General features: G+C 43.5%; 1 protein-coding gene across 1 annotated transcript in view; it reads left to right on the forward strand.

Annotated features, from left to right (window-relative positions):
- Window positions 1-19,707, forward strand: part of LOC106570105 (ephrin-A1) — a 33,622-nt gene extending 13,915 nt beyond the window's left edge. The window contains exons 2-5 of the mRNA XM_014142113.2: window positions 15,733-16,028; window positions 16,560-16,625; window positions 16,770-16,862; window positions 17,186-19,707. Coding sequence (XP_013997588.1) covers window positions 15,733-16,028; window positions 16,560-16,625; window positions 16,770-16,862; window positions 17,186-17,310 — 580 coding nt within the window. The 3' untranslated portion in view covers window positions 17,311-19,707. The remainder of the gene's footprint in view (window positions 1-15,732; window positions 16,029-16,559; window positions 16,626-16,769; window positions 16,863-17,185) is intronic.
- The last annotated feature ends 2,033 nt before the right edge of the window (window positions 19,708-21,740 follow it).

A 21,740-nucleotide genomic window follows, 5' to 3' on the forward strand; every position in this document is an offset into this window, starting at 1 on the left:
GTGACAAAAGATTTCTAAATATTTCATTACCGTACTTCGAAGCATGTCAACCGCTGTTTAAAATCAATTTTTATGCCATTTTTCTCGTAAAAAAGCGATAATATTCCGACCGGGAATCTGCAATTAGATAAACAGCCGAAGGAAAATATATCACTGGGTCGAATCGGGCACGCGCCTAATTCCATTGTCCTCTGATGGGCCACTTGGCAAAGGCGATTATGTGTTTCTGCCTGAGGCTGCCTCGTCATCGTTCAGGTTTTTCCCGGGCTCTGAGAGCCTATTGGAGCCGTAGGAAATGTCACGTTACAGCTAAGATCCTGACTCTTCAATAAACAGAAGCAAGAACAACAACACCTGGTAAGACAGGCCACTTCCTGCATGAAACCTTCTCAGGTTTTTGCCTGCCAAATGAGTTCTGTTATACTCACAGACACCATTCAAACAGTTTTAGAAACTTTAGGGTGTTTTCTATCCATATGTAATAAGTATATGCATATTGTAGTTACTGGATAGGAGTGGTAACCAGATTAAATCGGGTACGTTTTTTATCCGGCGGTGTAAATACTGCCCCCTAGCCCTAACAGGTTAAATAGCTTGGAAAATTCCCGAAAATGATGTCATGGCTTTAGAAGCTTCTGATAGGCTAATTGACATCATTTGAGTCAATTGGAGGTGTACCCGTGGATGTATTTTCAAGGCCTGCCTTCAAACTCAGTGCCTCTTTGGTTGACCTCCACAAGTCTGGTTCATCCTTGGGAGCAATTTCCAAATACCTGAAGGTACCATGTTCATCTGTACAAACAATAGTACGCAAGTATAAACACCATGGGACCACGCAGCCGTCATACCGCTCAGGAAGGAGACACGTTTTGTCTCCTAGAGATGAATGTACTTTGGTGCGAAAAATGCAAATCAATCCCAGAACAGCAAAGGACCTTGTGAAGATGGTGGAGGAAACGGGTACAAAAGTATCTATTTCCACAGTACAACAAGTCCTATATCGACATAACCTGAAAGGCCACTCAGCAAGAAAGAAGCCACTTCTCCCCAACCGCCATAAAAAAGCCATAAAACTGCACATGGTGACAAAGATTGTCGTTTTTGGAGAAATGTCCTCTTGTCTGATGAAACAAAAATAGAACTGTTTGGCCATAATGACCATCGTTATGTTTGGAGAGAAAAAAAGGGGGAGGCTTGCAAGCCGAAGAACAACATCCCAACCGTGAAGCACGGGGGTGGCAGCATCATCTTATGGAGTTGCTTTGCTGCAGGAGAGACTAGTGCACTTCACAAAATAGATTGCATCATGAGTTAGGAAAATTAAGTGGATATATTGAAGCAACATCTCAAGACATCAGTCAGGAAGTCACAGCTTGGTCGCAAATGGGTCTTCCAAATAGACAATGACCCCAAGCATACATCCAAAGTTGTGGCAAAATGGCTTAAGGACAACCAAGTCAAGGTATTGGAGTGGCCATCACAAAGCCCTGACCTCAATCCTATAGAAAATTTGTGGGCAGAACGGAAAAAGTGTGTGTGTGTGTGAGCAAGGAGGCCTAGAAACCTGACTCAGTTACACCAGCTCTGTCAGGAGGAATGGGCCAAAATTCACCCATTTTATATGCTAACGTGGCTAAAAGAAGCATACGGTCGATTCAAGAAAAACACAAAGTTCCAGTAGAAATGGACAGACAAGTATTTTTTTGGTACTGCATGATGGGACTCGCTCACTTTTCTTTTTTGCCAGAAGGCAGTCAATTGTTTTAAACGAACAAATTTTAGAGCAACATTTCTATTCACAACATGTCCACTTTGACAAAACATATTCGCCACAAAGCAACTCAAAGGACAACAAATAATGATGGACAGATCTATCAATGTTGCAGAGAAAACGACAGATGCAACATATGAGAGTGCTTGGATACTCGCGAGAAACAAGAAGTCGCGAGAAACTTCAGACGCTGAGATTTTTTTTAACTTTTTTTTTAATTTTTTGGCCTCAGCCAAAATAATGTATGCTGATCTCACAGACAAGGAAGCTATTTTAAAGCAAATTAAGGGACTGCAACTCTCATACTCGACCATAAAAAGACGCATAGAAGACATCGGCGAGGACATCGGTAAGCAACTGATTACTGACATATCCATGGCGCCGTGTTTTTAGTATTGCGCTTGACGAAAGCACTGATGTAAGTGACATTGCCCAATTATGTGTTTGGGTCCGCTTCCCTCAAAACGAGTCGTTCAGAGGAACTTTTATGTTTACTGCCCCTTCACGGAAAAAAACACGGGGAGAGGGTATTCTGAAAGCCCATGCTAAATTTTTTGCTGGTAATAATATTGACTGGTCAAATCTGGCATCTGTGTGCACTGACGGCGCACCAAACATGCAAGGGAAGGAGAAGGGACTCATAGGCCTGATGAGAGAGTATATTCCCGAATTTGTTACATTTCATTGTGTCATTCGTCAGGAAGCACTTGTGGCTAAACTCAGACTGTGACTTACAGAATGTGATGCAGCAAGTCGTGTGCGTGGTGAACATTATTATGAGCGGCAGGTGAACTAGTAACCGAAAGGTTGATAGATCGAATCCCCGAACTGACAAGGTACATATCTGTCGTTCTGCCCCTGAACAAGGCAGTTAACCCACTGTTCCTAGACCGTCATTGTAAATAAGAATTTATTCTTAACTGACATTCCTAGTAAAATAAAGGTTATATAATAATTATTGCGAGGGCACTGAATCACCGGAAATTCCGCGAGTTGCTGGAGGAATACCAGACAGAATACGGTGACTTGATATTTCACAATGGCTGTCTCGTGACAGTTTTGGAGAGATTTCTCTCCCTCCTCCCTAAAATCTGTGAAGGTGGCTTTTTAAACTGACATCACCTGCCACCTGAACACTGTGAATCTCCAGCTCCAAGGGAGTTTGAGTCAAGATTAAAGGATATCAGTTCATTGCAATGTGAACTAAGATCAGGTGTTGCCCATTTCTGGAGCCTAGTGTTAGACACGGAGTATCCACTCTGAAGCAGTGTGTGCAAAAGGTGACCCATTTTTTTTTTTTATTTTTTTTTTTTTTATCAGCACTTATTCATGTGAAGCAACATTTTCAACAATGAACATTGTGAAACAAAAACAGAGAAACACTGACCAATGCACACCTGGATTACCTCACAAGGATAGCAACAACACTATACATTTTAGAATGAATTCAGTCAAGGAGCAGAGGGGACATTTTCACTCATCCAACTACTGAGGTAACCCTTAATATGGGTCTTTATACATGTGATGTACCCAATTTGATGAGTGTATGTATATATTTGTGATGTGCTGTACATCAAATCAATTGCATGTGCTCTCTTGCTCAATTTGCTCAATTGATAATATTGGAAGAAAAAGCACAACAAATGAAAGATCTGTGCGGCCCTCTGAATGATTGTCTCAACCCGAAGTGGACCTCTTACAAAAAATAGTGAGTAACACTGGTCTAGAGTATGGGTCTCACACACACACAGTTCCAGTTACTGGTTCCCCCTGGAGGTCAAGATGTGTAATGATTACCTCTTTGCATTGAATAGATTATCTCAGCCAAACCTACTTGTACAGTTTCAAAGCCACGGGCAGGCAAACAATGGTGAATGCTCACAGACTATTATACTCTGAGGATTGGTGAAATAATGATGAAAAAACTAAGTTTATCCTATGGAAATCAATTCTGCAAAATCTTTGCCTCTTGAGTCATGTAATTTAAGTGGTGACATTTTTTGGTCAGGCTCTTACAGAAGTACAAATGATTCTGGGACCGTGTTAGACTGTTAGAAAGAGAACACATATTCATATCCCTGTGGTTGTCGAAAATAAGGCAATTATGTTGCTGGTGGATTCTGGGGTTACTTTGTGGGAGGGAAGGCGTTGAAGTCTTTGGCCAAGGGCGCTGTCAGAATGAACAACGGTAAAGTAACAGATATAGAAAGGAGAGAGATTGATGACAGAAGTCAACACAACCCAAGTATGAACCTGCCTCTGAATATTATGTTAAGCGGGAGGGGCTAATAGAGTTTAACCATTCTTGTTTCTATTAACTGTGTTAGCCTCTACAAACAGTGGGTCACAAACTCACATATTTGGCATTCCAACAAGGCCGGCTCTGATTGGTTCGGCAAGTGCTAGGGGAGAGGTCGGAATTAAATGGGGATCTATTGGGCTTATTGAGTGATGCAAGATGGACAGGGAGATGGTGGGGAGACCTGACAGAGATGGATAGATGAAACGAAAGAAATTTAGCTGTGTAGAAAAATGTGAACTAGCCCCACAGCACAGCCAGACTTATATTTCAGAGTGGCTCTCCTCTCTCACGCTCCTCAATTTAAAAAAAAAAAAAAAAAACATCTCTTAACTGTTTTTCTTTTTCCAGAGGATAAATTCAGAAAGAAATGCCACCCATGTCTTTCATGTCTCTTTTTTTTTAACACCTCTCACTTTCCCATTTTCCCTCCATGGTCCTATGGACATACACACACAGTCACACACACACACACACACACACACTGTGTTCAGTCCCTTTTGAAGTCCCAAAGTCCAGAGTAATACCCCCTCTCTGTTTGGGAACAATGGACCCAGGGCCCCACCCTGCCCCGCTCCCCCCCACTACCATCCTCCCTCTCTGGGCCTCGGTGTCAGCTCTAAGCCCTTGTATTAGGCAGAGTCTGGTGCCGCTGAATGGACCCGCGCTCAGCCGCTGCTCCACCCGATAATCCGTGCTTGGGCGAGCCGATTAGGCACCCCGCGGCATTCCGATCCACTCAGCCGTAACGGCTGTATTAGTGTGGCATTATAACCCGATGGGGAAAAAAGATTCTGAGGTTAGTGTAATTGCTCTAGGTTTGAGTGATGGGTGATGGCTCTAGACTATGGCACTGATGGTAATTGCTGTAGAGGTTTCACAGTGGTCAGGTGTTGCGAGCTTGTCAGCTGGTGTAACCTCTTGTGCTTTTAAATAGACAACTGAACCTCAAAGCAGGTGATTCTCCACACAACATCCATCTCAGGGCTTTTAAATGCACGGGAGCAGCACATTACTTGCTGACCGTGTGTGCGTCCAAGGACCCTCTGGTGCTGACTCTGCGATTGGCTGACCTTTGATCCTGAGTGAGCCCTCCTCCCCTAAGATGTCCAACATTCCACAGGGCGATAGAGTGCAGAGATGAGAGAGGGAGATGGAGGGAGGGGGTAGAGGTGAAGAAAAAAGCAAAACGCTGGCCAGAGAGATTAAAGTAGATAGATCAGGCTCCTGCCCCTGAAGAGGCTCTAATAAATCAATAATTAACTCTAGAGGAGGAGAGGTTCAAACCGTCTGGAGTCTATTTTGCACTAGACACAACACACACGCACACAACCACTTGACGTTCACTGGCTGGCTGTCTGCTATCGTCGTCATTCATTATCCCCCCTTATCATCACACAGATTCCTCAGCAAACCCAATACACACACACACACACACACACACACACACACACACACACACAATCGTAGTTGCATATCTGTCATAGTTCCACAAATCCTCCATAAGCAGAGAATGCAGTCACCCCTCGCTGAAGTTATTTCTGTAAATGTTGCTGCCATTTAAAACAGAGCATCCAAGGAACAACAGAGGGCATAAATCAGCTCTGTAACCATAGTGAGAAGCAATTCAGGCGCCATTTCCAAGTGGAGTCTGAAATCAAGAGCGAGAAGCTGTTTAGAGTCTGCCAGAGTGAAGGTTGACAATGTTTGACAATGTTAAAAACTTTTCAATCAGGCATTCTTTGAAGTGCCTTTAATCAGTCGTGCTGCAAAAGCCCCCGGGATAAACTATTTACAATTAATAAAGGGGCCCCTCTTGGGTGTGTATTCAGCCCCCTGTTCATTTGGGTTAGTAAGATATTCCATCAGAGGAGGGTGTGAACAGTACCACTGTATGAAACGTTGGCATTGATGAAGCAACAGTACTCACACACACAAAGTTTACCACAGAGGAAAAGCCATTTGCAGCTAGAGGCCCCTGACCCTCTCATTCACATGGCTCCCTCACTCCCAGCCTTGAGGGGGAAGAGTGGGGGGAGTGGGAAGAATAATTACCCCCCCCCCCTCCAGGGTGACTTTATTACCCCTTTTTGTGTTTTAATTGCACCGCCCTTCAACCCCCTTTTGATGAATACTTTGGAACCATACCACAAACAACTTTTAAATCAGGGGGAGGGGGAGAGAGAGTGTGTGCGTGCTTGCTCGTGCGGTTACTGTTTGAGGAGGATACTAGGTCAAACACACCATACAAACATGTTTGCTCAATAGTATTATCGATTTAGCTGGAATTGTGAGTGGCAGGCAAAATGACCACTCTACAGTGGAACTTGTAAACAGTGTGTGGCAGCTAAGCAAACTGTAGATAAGCACTAAGCTGTCCTAGCACAGTCAGTGGAATAATAATTACTTGCCCTGTGTTTGCTTAATATGCTACTATTATGCAGCTAGATGGATGTTGACTCGCTTAATTAGTATACAGAGAGAAACAGTTGCTCTTTTTACCGGCCCAACACTGCTCTTGCCACAGTGCTGTTCATCTGGTCATCTGCATTGAGAGAAAGCAATGAAGCGGGGAGGCAGAGGGGGTTGCGCTGGAGGGGTGGGGGAAGGGTAGTGGGCACTAGGAGTTTGGAGCCACAGTGTCTGTCCTTTAACCAGGGGGTCCACCGGTAACAAACACCAGCTAATGAGCGACAAGGGCCTCTCTCTGCTTGTGCACTTTGATCGTTACTCACACATATGGACCTTGTCACATCAACCCCCCCGGAACACATCCCAAATGTCACTTCTTGTGTTCATTGCTTTCATGGGGTGAAGCTGGAATTCTCAACAAAAAAACAAATACCCAAGAGCCAAAATGGCTCCAATGTGGAGTTTTCATTGGCAGATGTGCAAATACCCAGCCCAGGACTATGGAGAAACCCATCTCTCACAGAGCTGTGTGGTGTAAAGGCGTCAGCATGCTTCTGTTCGACATCGACTAGCCAAACTGAACGAGTGTGATGCCATGCTCCCTGAAAAGATATTCGCTTGAAAAATGAAGGGGAAAGCGGCAATATGACCCCAGGACATTAGAGGCGGATGAGCTGGTAATAGCCATCTACAGCCAAACAAGGAAGTGACGACGCACCTAAACGAGGAATACGGAGCATCCGGCAGGAGCATCCGGCAGGAGAATAAAATTGTGTATATAGAGAGACACTTGACTGGCGAGAATTACATTTTTTCAAATTGCCCGGGATCTACTCTTTATATGTGTTGCTAGGCTCATCAATAGGCGAGATACGGAGACAGAAAAGATGCCGCTGCAGGTCCACAATGGTGGATGTAGGGGCATATGGCCGAAAGAGCTAGGGTGAAGTGTTTAAAGAGTTCTTTTGGGTCCAAACTGCTGCAGAAGACCCTCAATTTACCACCGCCAGCTGTCCTGCCAGGTACTACAACGTTTTCATGGGAGATGCGGCTTTCCCCCTACATGAGAACCTCATGCACCCTTATCCAGGTATGTTGATAATAGAATGTTGGAATCAATTTCATTTTTTCTGTTTCTAATTTCCCTTGTTACTGCATACATGTATGCACCTCTATATGACAGTGCCATTTTTATCAAGGCTTTTGGAATATGGTTCCTGGAAACGTTTTTGTTTACTAATATATATATATATATATATATGACATTTATCTTGTTACCTCTCACAGTAGTTTATCTCAATAAACCTGGGTGTACCTGGAACTACCACCACTCTCGTTGTTGGAGAGTCAGAAATTGCATTCAGCATCATGGCTGCAAGAAGGAGGATTCTTGATGGATGCGCACACACTCAGTTCTTTGTGTGCACTGTGAACCAGTAGAGTTCTAATCTTTTTAATAAAATGAAACCTAATTCTGGGACGTCTCAGTGTGCAGTCATTTAAACTGAAAAATATAAACGCAACATGTAAAGTGTTGGTCCCATGTTACATGAGCTGAAATAAAATATTCCATAAGCACAAAAAGCTTATTTCTCTAGGCCTCCCGGGTGGCGCAGTGGTCTCAGGCACTACATCACAGTGCTAGCTGTGCCACCAGAGCTTCTGGGTTCACGCCCAGGCTCTGTCGCAACCGGGAGGCCCATGGGGCGGCGCACAATTGGCCCAGCGTCGTCCGGGTTAGGGAGGGTTTGGCTGGCAGGGATATCCTTGTCTCATCGCGCACTAGCGACTCCTGTGGCGGGCCGGGCGCAGACCAGGTCGCCAGGTGTACGGTGTTTCCTCCGACACATTGGTGCGGCTGGCTTCCGGGTTGGATGTGCATTGTGTCAAGAAGCAGTGCGGCTTGGTTGGGTTGTGTTTTGTAGGACGCATGGCTCTCGACCTTCGCCTCTCCCGAGTTGCAGCGATGAGACAAGACTATAACTACTACCAATTGGATACCACGAAAAAAAGCTTATTTCTCAATTTTGTGCACATATTTGTTTAATCCATCCACCTGACGGGTGTGTCATATCAAGGAGCTGATTAAACAGCATGACCATTAGAGGTGCACCTTGTGCTGGGGACAATAAAAGGCCACTCTAAAATGTGCAGTTTTGTCACACAACACCACAGATGTCTCAAGTTTTGAGGAATGTCCCAGAGCTGTTGCCAGAGTATTGCATGTTAATTTCTCTACCATAAGTCGCCTTCAATGTTGTTTTAGAGAATTTGGCAGTACGTCCAACCGGCCTCACAACCGCAGACCATGTGTATGGTGTCGTGTGGGCGAACGGTTTGCTGATGTCAACGTTGTGAACAGAGTGCCCCATGGTGGCGGTGGGGTTATGGTATGGGCAGGCATAAGCTACGGACAACAAACACAATTGCGTTTTATTGATGGCAATTTGAATGCACAGAGATACCGTGATGAGATCCTGAGGCCCATTGTCATGCCAGTCATTCGCCGCCATCACCTCATATTTCAGCATGATAATGCATGTCCCCATGTCGCAAGGATCTGTACACAATTCCAGGAAGCTGGATATATCCCATTTCTCCCATGGCCTGCATACTCACCAGACGTGTCACCCATGTTTGGGATGCTCTGGATTGATGTGTAAAACAGCGTGTTACTGTTCCCGCCAATATCCAGCAACTTTGCACAGCCATTGAAGAGGAGTGGGACAACATTCCACAGGCCACAATCAACAGCCTGATCAACTCTATGAGGAGATGTGTTGCGCTGCATGAGGCAAATGTTAGTCACACCAGATACTGACTGGTTTTCTGATCCACGCCCCTACCTTTTTTTTAAAGATACAGTATCTGTGGCCAACCGATGAATATCTGTATTTCCAGTCGTGAAATCCATAGATTAGGGCCTAATGAATTTATTTCAATTGACTGATTTCCTTATATGAACTGTAACTCTGTTGTATTGACATGAAGAAATACAAACACAGCTTTTTCAGCAAACAAATAAACCTTTTATTCTTGCTTCTGAAATTAAACCACAATACAAAATTGTCTGCTGAGAACAGAGGCGTAAACAAGTGTCTATGGAGTGAAATAAGTGTCAGAGGAGTGCACATCTTTCTGAATATAAATATTTCGGAACAATAGTGCAACAGTGTCTGCTATGAACAGACATGTAAACCAAAAAAGTGTTGATAGAATAAAATTAGTGTCTGACTCCTGAGATGTCTGAACAACAACAACAGAACAAGTTCATTTCATTGTGGTCCCAGTCGTTTGGTCCATGTCATTTTCTTGAAGTCATGCACAAACTTATGCAGCTGGTGGTCAAATTCCTCCTGGAGTTTTGGCGAGAGTTCATCCATGAAATCAGCTATAGGTGCCAGGACCCTGTGGAGAGGATGAGGAAATAAGGAGTGTCTGGAGAGCAGAGGAGGGAAAAAAGACCAGAGGACAGGGATCAAAGTAAAGTCTGAAATTATTTTTTTCATTTACCTCTGGGACAAGCTGGTGGCTCTGTGCATGACGTTTTCCAGGTCTTGAGATATGTTTTCAATCATTTGCAATGCCTTTGCCAGTGATGTGTCAAGGACTGATTCTGCAGCTCTTTTCTACCTTTACCAGACTTTGCTACCAAACTTTGACTTTGGTGTTACCAATGTGGGAAGCTTATGATTTTCTTCCTCTGACAAAATTATTTGATCAAATGTTGTGAAGTCTTTAGTTGGTTGGCTTTCTTTCCATGCATTGGCTAGCTAGCCAATAGCCAACCAAGAAGCTAGCTATTGTTAGCCAAACATGACTACTCTTCGTCGACTACAATAGAAAATACAACAACATACCCCATCCTTTGGTGAAGACAGCATGTTCCTTTCTGTCTTCCCATGCTTCATGTGCCGAACAAGCCAGCAGCAACATTTCTGGAGTAGCCTTTCTACCGGGATCTCCACTGCGGCCCTTGTTTCTTTTCTTTGCTGTTGCAAACCCGACCCCACTTTTTCAAATGAATTGGAATTTACATGCTGGTCTTTATATAATGCATAGGTAGAATTGTACTGGGGTAGGTACTTTTACTTACTCGGTCAATTGATGCTCGAAGTTGTCGTTCGCCATGTTGAATCCACACGAGTTTCGGCCTGAATCGACAGGCAAAAACTTGCATCAACCCGACAGTTGACCAATCACGGACGAAGAGGTGTCGATTTCAGCTTCCGAACTTCAGTTTGCCCTTGAGAAAAAATGGTTGTGTGCCCAAATAGCCGACAAAACCCTAACTGAACTCCAAAGCGAACAAAAACGGCACAATATAATATGCACAAACTGTTTCGGTTGGGAAGCATGCGGCCGCCTTAATAGGGGGTGGATATAACACACCACACACTAGCTGGCTTTGTGAGAGTCCCCCAAATGCAGAGTTGCACATGTATTCATTGCAAAAGCAATAAAACTCTATCTAAGACACACATTCGGGGCGCGTGTTGTGAAAACATTTAGGCCGGGTGAGTTTACTCCACTTCTCCGTTACTCTGGGCACCCTGGTGATGCAGACCGATTCAGGCAGGAGGAGGTGGTAATGGATAAGCACAGCTTAAGTAACTGAACACTGGGTGAGGGGGTGGTGGTTGTATTGCTAGAGGTTAGAGCTAGCTACTGCTCCCTCCAGGTGTGTGTGTGTGTGTGTGTGTGTGTGTGTGTGTGTGTGTGTGTGTGTGTGTGTGTGTGTGTGTGTGTGTGTGTGTGTGTGTGTGTGTGTGTGTGTGTGTGTGTGTGTGTGTGTGTGTGTGTGTGTGTGTGATGGATGGATGGATGGATGGAGATGAACACATATCTCTGTGAGAAAGAATGACGGGGAAGAAAGGTAGAGAAGGAGAGCAAAAAAGAAAGGGGAGGAGGGTGGGAGTGTAGGTGTTTTTTTTACTGGGTGGATCTAGGGGCCTCTTTACACTACGCTACTTTGACGACACAAATCAGGTCCAGGAGAGATGCTTGTGTAGTTTAGAGGGACTGATATACAGTTGACGTCGGAAGTTTACATACACTTAGGTTGGAGTCATTAACTTGTTTTTCAACCACTCCACAAATTTCTTGTTAACAAACTATAGTTTTAGCAAGTCGGTTAGGACATCTACTTCGTGCGTAACAAGTAATTTTTCCAACAATTGTTTACACACAGATTATTTCACTTATAATTCACTGTATCACAATTCCAGTGGGTCAGAAGTGTACATACACTAAGTTGACTGTGCCTTTAAACAGCTTGGAAAAATCCAGAAAAATGATGTCATGGCTTTAGAAGCTTCTGATAGGCTAATTGACATAATTTGAGTCATTTGGAGGTGTACCTGTGGATGTATTTCAAGGCCTACCTTCAAACTCAGTGCCTCTTAACTTGACATCATGGGGAAATCAAAAGAAATCAGCCAAGACCTCAGAAAAAAATTGTAAACCTCCACAAGTCTGGTTCATCCTTCCTTGGAGAAATGTCCAAATGCCTGAAGGTACCACGTTCATCAGTACAAACAATAATACGCAAGTATAAACACCATGGGACCTCGCAGCCGTCATACCGCTCAGGAAGAAGACTCGTTCTGTCTCTTAGAGATAATCGTACTTTGGTGAGAAAAGTGCAAATCAATCCCAGAACAACAGCAAAGCACCTTGTGAAGATGCTGGAGGAAACGGGTACAAAAGTATCTATATCCACAGTAAAACGAGTCCTATATCGACATAACCTGAAAATCCGCTCAGCAAGGAAGAAGCCACTGCTCCAAAACTGCCATTAAAAAAAAGCCAGACTATGGTTTGCAACTGCACAAGGGGACGAAGATCGTACTTTTTGAAGAAATGTCCTCTTGTCTGATGAAACAAAAATAGAACTGTTTGGCCATAATGACCATTGTTATGTTTGGGAAAAAAAGGGGGAGGCTTGCAAGCTGAAGAACACCATCCCAACCATGAAGCACGGGGGTGGCAGCATCATGTTGTGGGGGTGTTTTGCTGCAGGAGGGACTGGTGCACTTCACAAAATAGTTGGCATCATGAGAAAGGAAAATTATGTGGACATATTGAAGCAACATCTCAAGACCTCAGTCAGGAAGTTAAAGCTTGGTCGCAAATGGGTCTTCCAAATGGACAATGACCCCAAGCATACTTCCATAAGTTGTGGCAAAATGGCTTAACCTCTTGGGGCTAGGTGGGACGCTAGCGTGCCACCCGTGGTGCACTCCATCAACAGCAGGTGCATTTCAAGAGCGGCAAATTTGAATCCAAATAAATGTCAAAATTCAAATTTTTCAAAAATACAACTATGTTACACCATTTGAAAGATAAACATCTCCTTAATCTAACCACGTTTTACGATTTCAAAAAGGTTTTACGGCGAAAGCATAAATTTAGAGTATGTTAGGACAGTACATTTACAAGAGTTGTGTGTAATGTTTTGTCAAGTCAAAGACAGGGTCACCAAAACCATAAAACCAGCTAAAATGATGCACTAACCTTTTACAATCTCCATCAGATGACACTCCTAGGACATTATGTTAGACAATGCATGCATTTTTAGTTCTATCAAGTTGATATTTATATCCAAAAACAGCGTTTTACTATGGCATTGATGTTGAGGAAATCGTTTCCCTCCAATAACCGGCAGTCAAGTCAGCGTCACAAATTAAATAATTAAAATTAGAAAACATTGGTAAAATATTATATTGTCATTTAAAGAATTATAGATTTACATCTTTTGAACGCAATCAACTTGCCAGATTTAAAAATAACCTTACTGGGAAATCACACTTTGCAATAATCTGAGCACTGCGCCCGGAAAAATACGCGTTGCGATACAGACTAGACGTCATGTTGGGGAGATCTAAAATCGAAAATACTATGTAAATAATCCATTACCTTTGATTCTCTTCATCAGATGTCACTTCCAGGTATCACAGGTCCATAACGAATGTAGTTTTGTTCAAAAAAGCTCATCATTTATGTCCAAAAAATCTCCGTCTCGTTAGCACATGATGTAAGCCAGCCGGACTTCTCGTCATGAACGAGGGGAAAAAATATATTTCCGTTCGTTCAAACATGTCAAACGTTGTATAGCATAAATCATTAGGGCCTTTTTTAACCAGAACATGAATAATATTCAAGGTGGACGAATGCATACTCTTTTATAACGTATTGGAACGAGGGTACCCAACATGAACTAGCGCGCCAGGTGTCTAATGGGACATCAACGTTCCATGGCTCTTGTTCGGTCAGATCTCCCTCCAGAAGACTCAAAACACTTTGTAAAGGCTGGTGACATCTAGTGGAAGCAATAGGAAGTGCCAAAATATTCCTAAACCCCTGTGTTTTTCAATGGGATAGGTTTAAAGTCAATACAACACATCAGGTATCCACTTCCTGTCAGAAAATGTCTCAGGGTTTTGCCTGCCAAATGAGTTCTGTTATACTCACAGACACCATTCAAACAGTTTTGGAAACTTTAGAGTGTTTTCTATCCATATATAATAAGTATATGCATATTCTAGTTACTGGGTAGGATTAGTAACCAGATTAAATCGGGTACATTTTTTTTATCCAGACGTGCAAATGCTGCCCCCTAGACCCAACAGGTTAAGGACAAAAAAGTCAAGGTATTGGAGTGGCCATCACAAAGCCCTGACCTCAACCCTATAGAACATTTGTTGGCAGAACTGAAAAAGCGTGTGCTAGCAAGGAGGCCTAGAAACCTGACTCAGTTACACCAGCACTATCAGGAGGAATGGGCCAAAATTCACCCAACTTATTGTGGGAAGCTTGTGGAATGCTACCCTAAATGTTTGACCCAAGTGAAACAATTTAAAGGCAATGCTACCAAACACTAATTGAGTGTATGTAAACTTCTGACCCACTGGGAATGTGATGAAAGCAATAAAAGCTGAAATAAATCATTCTCTCCACTATTATTCTGACATTTCACATTCTTAAAATAAAGTGGTGACCCTAACTGACCTAAGTCAGGGAATTTTTACTCGGATTAAATGTCAGGAATTGTGAAACTGAGTTTAAATGTATTTGGCTAAGGTGTATGTAAACTTCCGACTTCAACTGTAGATTGAAATCTCTCTTTAAGAGAAAGTAGTGTGGGCGACATCTACACCACATACCCCCATCTGAGTGGACCAGTGTGTAAGACAACTTCTCTCACACCACATGTCCCCTAAATAATTACCTTAATACCAGTAGACAACATTTTTGCTCTGTTAGCCACATAGAAAATATATGGCTTTAAAAATATCCACACATTTGTGTATCGTTGCATTAATCAAGTGTGCAAACCTATGTGCAATATGGTTTAGATGAGAAGCTCCTGTATAGTTTGAATTGCTATCCTTATTTTGTTTGTCTACATACTATGGCATTTACGGTATGCTAAAAGCTGCACTCACACATGAAGCAGGAATCACATCCCAAAGCTAGTGTAAACAGAGAAGTTGCAAATCTGATTGTTGAAGAGACATACTGTAGATCTCACTAGACATATTTTACAAATGTAAATCTGCCCAAGGACTGCTGGTGCAAAAAGCTTGGAGAGGACTGGAGGGAGGAGAGGCATGCAGATAGTCTGACTGTATCTGGTCCCTATGTGTGTATCTGTAATGAGAGGTGGAGTGTGGCAGGAGCCAGAAACAAACAGGGACCAGACGTGTGTGTGTGTGTGTCTGTCATTAATGAAAGGGGTAAATGCTCAGGAGAGACCTGGCCTCCTCATATTCACGCCGCTCACTCTTTCGGGCGGCGGTGGTGTGTGTTTGTGATTAGGCACCCCTTGTCTGTGCATGCCTGGTGTCTAGCTCTGTCTGCAGATTAGTATCGATACTCATCTCCCGGCCCGTTGTCCTGAATGACTGCTAATGTTTCTCTGTAAACATCGCTGGGTGCCAGGGGGAGCCTGGATCAATGTGCACTCAGGACTAGCTCCCAGCACAGACAGCACTGCTGTCCACAATCATCCATATTTATACACATCCACCCAACTCACTTTCCCACTTATTGTGTTTTCTCCCTGCCTGCTGCTCATGCCTCTCCATCTCCTCCATGATTTTCCCCTGTTGAATACGGGGCACACGCCACCGGCCGATACATAATTCAAAATTTGATTGTTGTATTTTTTTTCCGCTCTGAAGCCATCGCCGTACTTATTAATCCCGATGACACTTGTGACTCGACTAACCCCCTCCTTCGTCCTCAGGTTCCTAAGGGACAACTATGCGGTGGAGGTGCGTCTGAATGACTACCTGGACATCGTGTGCCCCCACTACCCGCTGGGTGAGGTGGCATCGCAGGATGCTGAGCGCTACGTGCTCTACATGGTGGAGCAGGAGGACTACGACGCTTGCAAGCCTCAGTCCTACGACCAGATGCGTTGGGAGTGTGGCCACCCCTTCGCCCCCCACGCTGCTGAGAAGTTCTCAGAGAAGTTCCAGCGTTTCACCCCCTTCACCCTGGGCAAGGAGTTCCGCCAGGGAGAGAGCTACTACTATATCTGTAAGTGTCTAGCTATTTTTTTTTATCCATGTAAATAAATTATTTATAGAGAATTTGTAAGAGAACTTAACCCGAAAGTCAACGTTTGTTTGATGTTTTCAGACCTCAAAAGTAGTCATGTCAAAATGAGAGTGAGGTAAAATGTGAGGGAAAAGCACTGCCGATTTGATATAGATGTGTATGACCCTTAGTAAAGCACCCAGACAAACAAGTCGCCACCTTGAAGGCAGTGAATGTTGGCATGCTATGTTGTGTTGTTGGCATGCTATGTTGTGCATTAGCGCTCACATGGTAGATAGCTGGTGGCCCAATCACCCAGAGAGAGGCGATGCTGTGACCCTGAGTGTGTTATGATTAGATGAGCGACAGGACGGGACACCCTCCGCCTGTTCACAGATGGCTGCAGGTCGTGTGTGTGTGCGTGCGTGCGTCTGTCTGTCTGTCTGTGGAGGTAGATTAAGGTGACACAGGAGGATAAGTGCATTTGTTTTTCTGTAATTAACGCTCGTCTTTGTTCCTTCCCCTCTCCAGCCAAACCTCTGCACCACCACGGACAGGAGTGCCTCAGGCTCAGGGTAGACGTCGTAGCTACTGATGGTAAGTTTCACTGCCCTAGTGGTTGGGTGGTCAAAAGTAGTGCACTATATAAGGAATAGGGTGCCATTTGGAATGTAATCTTTGTCTGATGATGATTTTAGCTGCAGTATGGCAGAGGAATTGATTGTTATTTTTCTCATCCAGGTTCTCAAGAGGCCAGGGTTGCAACTGGAGGAGCTGCAGCTGTACCTGGAGCAGGGGGTGGAGCACACAACCCCTCCAACAGGCTGCCTGCAGGTATGTTAGTGAACAAACCATTGGGCCAGTTGTATTCTCTATGGGCCAGTTGTACTTGATCCTAGGACTGAACGTTTAGGGCCGGTTTGTAAGACGTGATGCGGGGGAAAAAACTATTTAATACATTTTTGAATAAGGCTGTAACGTAACAAAATGTGGAAAAAGTCTTTCCAAATGCATTGTATATTTCAATGGAGATTCTTCATTGATGATGCTTTTTAATCCAGGACTAGGATTAATCTGTGTCCGGGAAACCGGCCCTTGAAGTTAAGATTAAGGATGAGTTAACATGGACTAATATATTCTATATTTTCACCATACAGATGACCCAGTGGTAATCCTGCCAGAGGTCCAGAAAAGTGTGCGGACAAATTCGTCGGTGTCAAAGGCGTCCTTCTCCATCCTGTCATTGATTGTCCCAGTCTTATTATTACTGTTGTTACAGTGAGACTACAAATCTCATAGACTTGGAGGACATACAATGAAGTTGGTCTGTGGAGAACCACAGACACAAAAGACAGTTCTCAAAGCCCAAGTGCTGGTCACTGGGAGAGGGACATTTTTAATCTCGTAAGTACGGATGGACACATGCACTAAGTGTGCTGAGTGAGAATTTGGTTGGAGTTTTGTGGGAAGGCACTGAGCTTTCTCAAGATGTCAGTATTTCCTGGAGAGATTTTGTTCTCTTTAATGTTAGTGTTTTGCTCTTCTCCTCCAAAAAAAACCATTCATTTTGGAAAAGTGTGTAAGAAAATTTGGAAGAGGAACATAAATGGACGAAGAACAATCACTGAAGACAAAAGCTAAATGACTTTCTTATATGAACAACTATTTGGATTTGATGTTAGAAAAAAAAATGCATTTACTGAAACATCTTCTCTAAGCTTTTGAGCCAAAGAATACAGTGATCATCTCTTCAGTATGTAACTATTCTATTCCAACCTTGACTATTGTGTTCTGTCTGTGGTAGTGTTATTGTACTGTAATTGAGTGGCACTAAATGTCCAAGTGATTCTTTCTCAATGTAGCATCGACAAAAGCAGGGGATGTGTTAGCTAACTATTAATGTTCCTGTGCAGACTCGACCATGTGCTTTCACAGCACTAACCATATAGCACAACAGACGGACTGACTGATGCACAGACTGACTGACAGCACAATACAGATCCATGACATAGTAGACACTAACTACATGGAAAGGTATTGTGTACAAATCATTTGTAAAAGTTTGCAGCTGAAAGATTTACTGTATACAATACTGTATGTTTAACAAATGCTATGCTTACTGTTGGTAAGTGAGCTCTCTCTGAGGCGGAAGAGTGTTAGAATTAGTGTTTCAGTGAGAGAGGAAGTGTGCGAGGGAGAGCTAGAGGTCAAACAATGTTAAAACTGCCAAAAACAAACACGGAATTGTGTGTAGCAGTGTAAGGCAGGCCTTCTCTGTATGTCAGATCATGCACCCGTACCGTTTAAACTGACAAACAAAATAACCCAGACTGAACTATGCTCATCACAGTACTTGCCAGAGCAGTGTTTCACTATGCAACACTGTTCTCTACCTCTATTGACACAAAGTCAACCAAGTAAAAATGTTTTTATTCAAAAACAGCTGTAATTTGGTTGGTAATACACTATATATAAACAAAGTATGTGAATTTGGCTATTTCAGCCACACCAGTTGCTGAGAGGTTTATAAAATCGAGCACACAGTCATGCAATCTTTATAGACAAACATTGGCAGTAGAATGGCCTTACTGAAGAGCTCAGTGACTTTCAACGTGGCACCGTCATAGGATGCCACCTTCCCAACAAGTCTGTTTGTCAAATTTCTGCCCTGCTAGAGCTGCCCCAGTCATAAATGCTGTTATTGTGAAGTGGAAACATCTAGGAGCAACAACAGCTCAGCTGTGAAGTGGTAGGCCCCACAAGCTCACAGAACAGAACCGCTTTATCGTGTAAATATCATCTGTCCTCTGTTGCAACACTCACTACCGAGTTCCAAACTGCCTCTGGAAGCAATGTCAGCACAATAACTGTTCGTCGGGAGCTTCATGAAATGGGTTTCCATGGCTGAGCAGCCGCACCCAATTCTAAGACCACCATGTGCAATGCCAAGCGTTGGCTAGAGTGGTGTAAAGCTCTCCACAATTGGAGCAGTGGAAATGCTTTCTCTGGAGTGATGAATCACGCATCACCATCTGGGTTTGGCGGATGCCAGGAGAATGCTACCTACCCCAATGCATAGTGCCCTGACCTCAACCCCATCAAACACCTTTGGGATTAATTGGAACGCTGACTGCGAGCCAGGCCTAATCACGCAACATCAGTGCCCGACCTCACTAATGCTCTTGTGGCTGAATGGAAGCAAATCCAGGGCAGCAATATTCACACATCTAGTGGAAAGCCTTCCAAGAATAGTAGAGGTTGTTATAGCAGCAAAGGGGGGACCAACTCCATATTAATGCCCATGATTTTGGAATGAGATGTTTGACGAGCAGGTATCCACATACTTTTGGTCATGTAGTGTAATTTACAATTTGGTTGTATTATAAATGTAATTTGCCAGTCAGGGTTATACTGCTATGGTAAGATTATAGGCCTACACACTCAATCAGGCATACAGAACTCACTGGAACAACAAGAAACGGTATCAATCACAGCTGCCAAGCCCAACTTCACAGGGTGGTTTGAACAACATTATATGACTAACATTGCTTTTTGTTACCTTATTTTGTATATGTGTAAGTCAAGTGTATTATATGTGTATATATAGAAGATTATATAAAGAACCCATTTGATAATTATGATAAATGTGAAATAAAATATATTTTTGTGAAAACAAGAACAATTAGTGGTTTCCCTTCTGACTTTATAATTTCCCCTTTTTTTTAATCCCCTCCTAACAGATTTCTGTCATATAACAGTGGAAAGAACATCACAGAGATAAGTTGATAGCTATAATAATGATCACTCAGATAAATATTGAGTTAAATACAGATGTTCACGGCAGTTTTTCCAAGGCCAATTTCTCCCCCCGTCCTTATCATTTCTCCTTCATATCCCCATCTTAGTAGTACTCTCCTGCTCTGTTTGTATTTCCATCCATTGTTCTCTTCCCAGAGGAGCTTTATGGCTGTGACAGTAAAAGCAGCTGTGGCACCAAAGTGTGGTGCCACAGCACTCCCCTGTGTTTTCAAAGTGATTGTCATAAATTAGGTCCAGCAGACGGTTGACACTTCAGAGAGAGAGAGAACATAATGGGAGCCTGTTGAGGAGAACTGTTCCTCTGTTGACTTGCTCCTCCACTGCCCTGACATAAGTAAACGTGAAGAGTGTTGAGGAACAGGTGTAAAATCGTTATCACCCGTACTGAACGTAAGGGCAGTCTAGACACAGCAAAGACAAGAAAAGCCAGGCTGAGAACAATGTCTTCAACTGTAAAAACAAAAAGGGCAAGGCATGGTCGGTAGTGCACATTTCTGTAAATAATAACAAAACATTTTAGGCTGTAAACATCAAGCGTCAGTGCAGTTAGACATGTAGCCATATAAAGTGGATTAGGAAAGTATTCAGACCCCTTCCCTTTTTCCCACGTTTTGTTAAGTTACATCCTTATTCTAAAATAGATTAAATGTTTTCCTCATCAATCTACACACAATACCCCATAATGATAAAGCAAAAACTGTTTTTTTAGAAAAACAGTTTTTCAGACACTTTGCTATGACACTCGAAATTGAGCTCCGGTGAATCCTGCTTCCATTGATCATGCTTGAGATGTTTCTACACATTGATTGGACATGATTTGGAAAGGAACACACCTGTCTATATAAGGTCCCACAGTTGACAGTTCGTCAGTGCAAAAACCAAGCCATGAGGTTGAAGAAATTGTCTGTAGAGCTCCGAGAAAGGATTGTGTTGAGGCACAAATCAGGGGAAGGGTACCAAAAAATGTCTGCAGCATTAAAGGTTCCCAAGAACACAGTGGCCTCCATAATTTTTAAATGGAAGAAGTTTGGAACTCAGTTTGGCCGCCCAGCCATACTGAGCAATCGCAGGAGAAGGGCCTTTGTCAGGGAGGTCACCAAGAATCCTATGGTCACTCTGACAGAGCTCCCGAGTTCCTCTGTGGAGATGGAAGAACCTTCCAGAAGGACAACCATCTCTGCAGCACTCCACCAATCAGGCCTTTATGGTAGAGTGGCTAGACGGAAGCCACTCCTCAGTAAAAGGCACATGACAGCCCGCATGGAGTTTGCCAAAAGGACTTCCAGACCATGAGAAACAAGATTCTCTGGTCTGATGAAACCGAGATTGAACTCTTTGGCCTGAATGCCAAGCGTCACGTCTGGAGGAAACCTGGCAACATCCCTACAGTGAGGCATGGTGGTGGCAGCATCATGCTTTGGGGATGTTTTTCAGCGGCAGGGACTGGGAGACTAGTCAGGATCGAGGGAAAGATGAACAGAGCAAAGTACAGAGAGATCCTTGATGAAAACCTGATCCAGAGTGCTCAGGACCTCAGACTGGTGCGAAGGTTCACCTTCCAACAGGACAATGAACCTAAGCACACAGCCAGACAACGCAGGAGTGGCTTCGGGACAAGTCTCTGAATGTCCTTGAGTGGGCCAGCCAGAGCCCAGACTTGAACCCCATCGAACATCACTAAAGAGACCTGAAAATAGCTGTGCTGCAAAGCTCCCCATCCAACCTGACAAAGCTTAAGAGGATCTGCAGAGAAGAATGGGAGAAACTCCGCAAATACAGGTGTTCCAAGCTTGTAGCGTCATACCCAAGAACACTCGAGGCTGTAATCGCTGCCAAAGGTGCTTCAACAAAGTACTGACTAAAAAGTACTTTCGTAAATGTGCTAGTTTTTTT

This window comes from Salmo salar, chromosome ssa14, assembly GCF_905237065.1.
Source record: "Salmo salar chromosome ssa14, Ssal_v3.1, whole genome shotgun sequence".
Taxonomy (NCBI): Eukaryota; Metazoa; Chordata; class Actinopteri; order Salmoniformes; family Salmonidae; genus Salmo; species Salmo salar.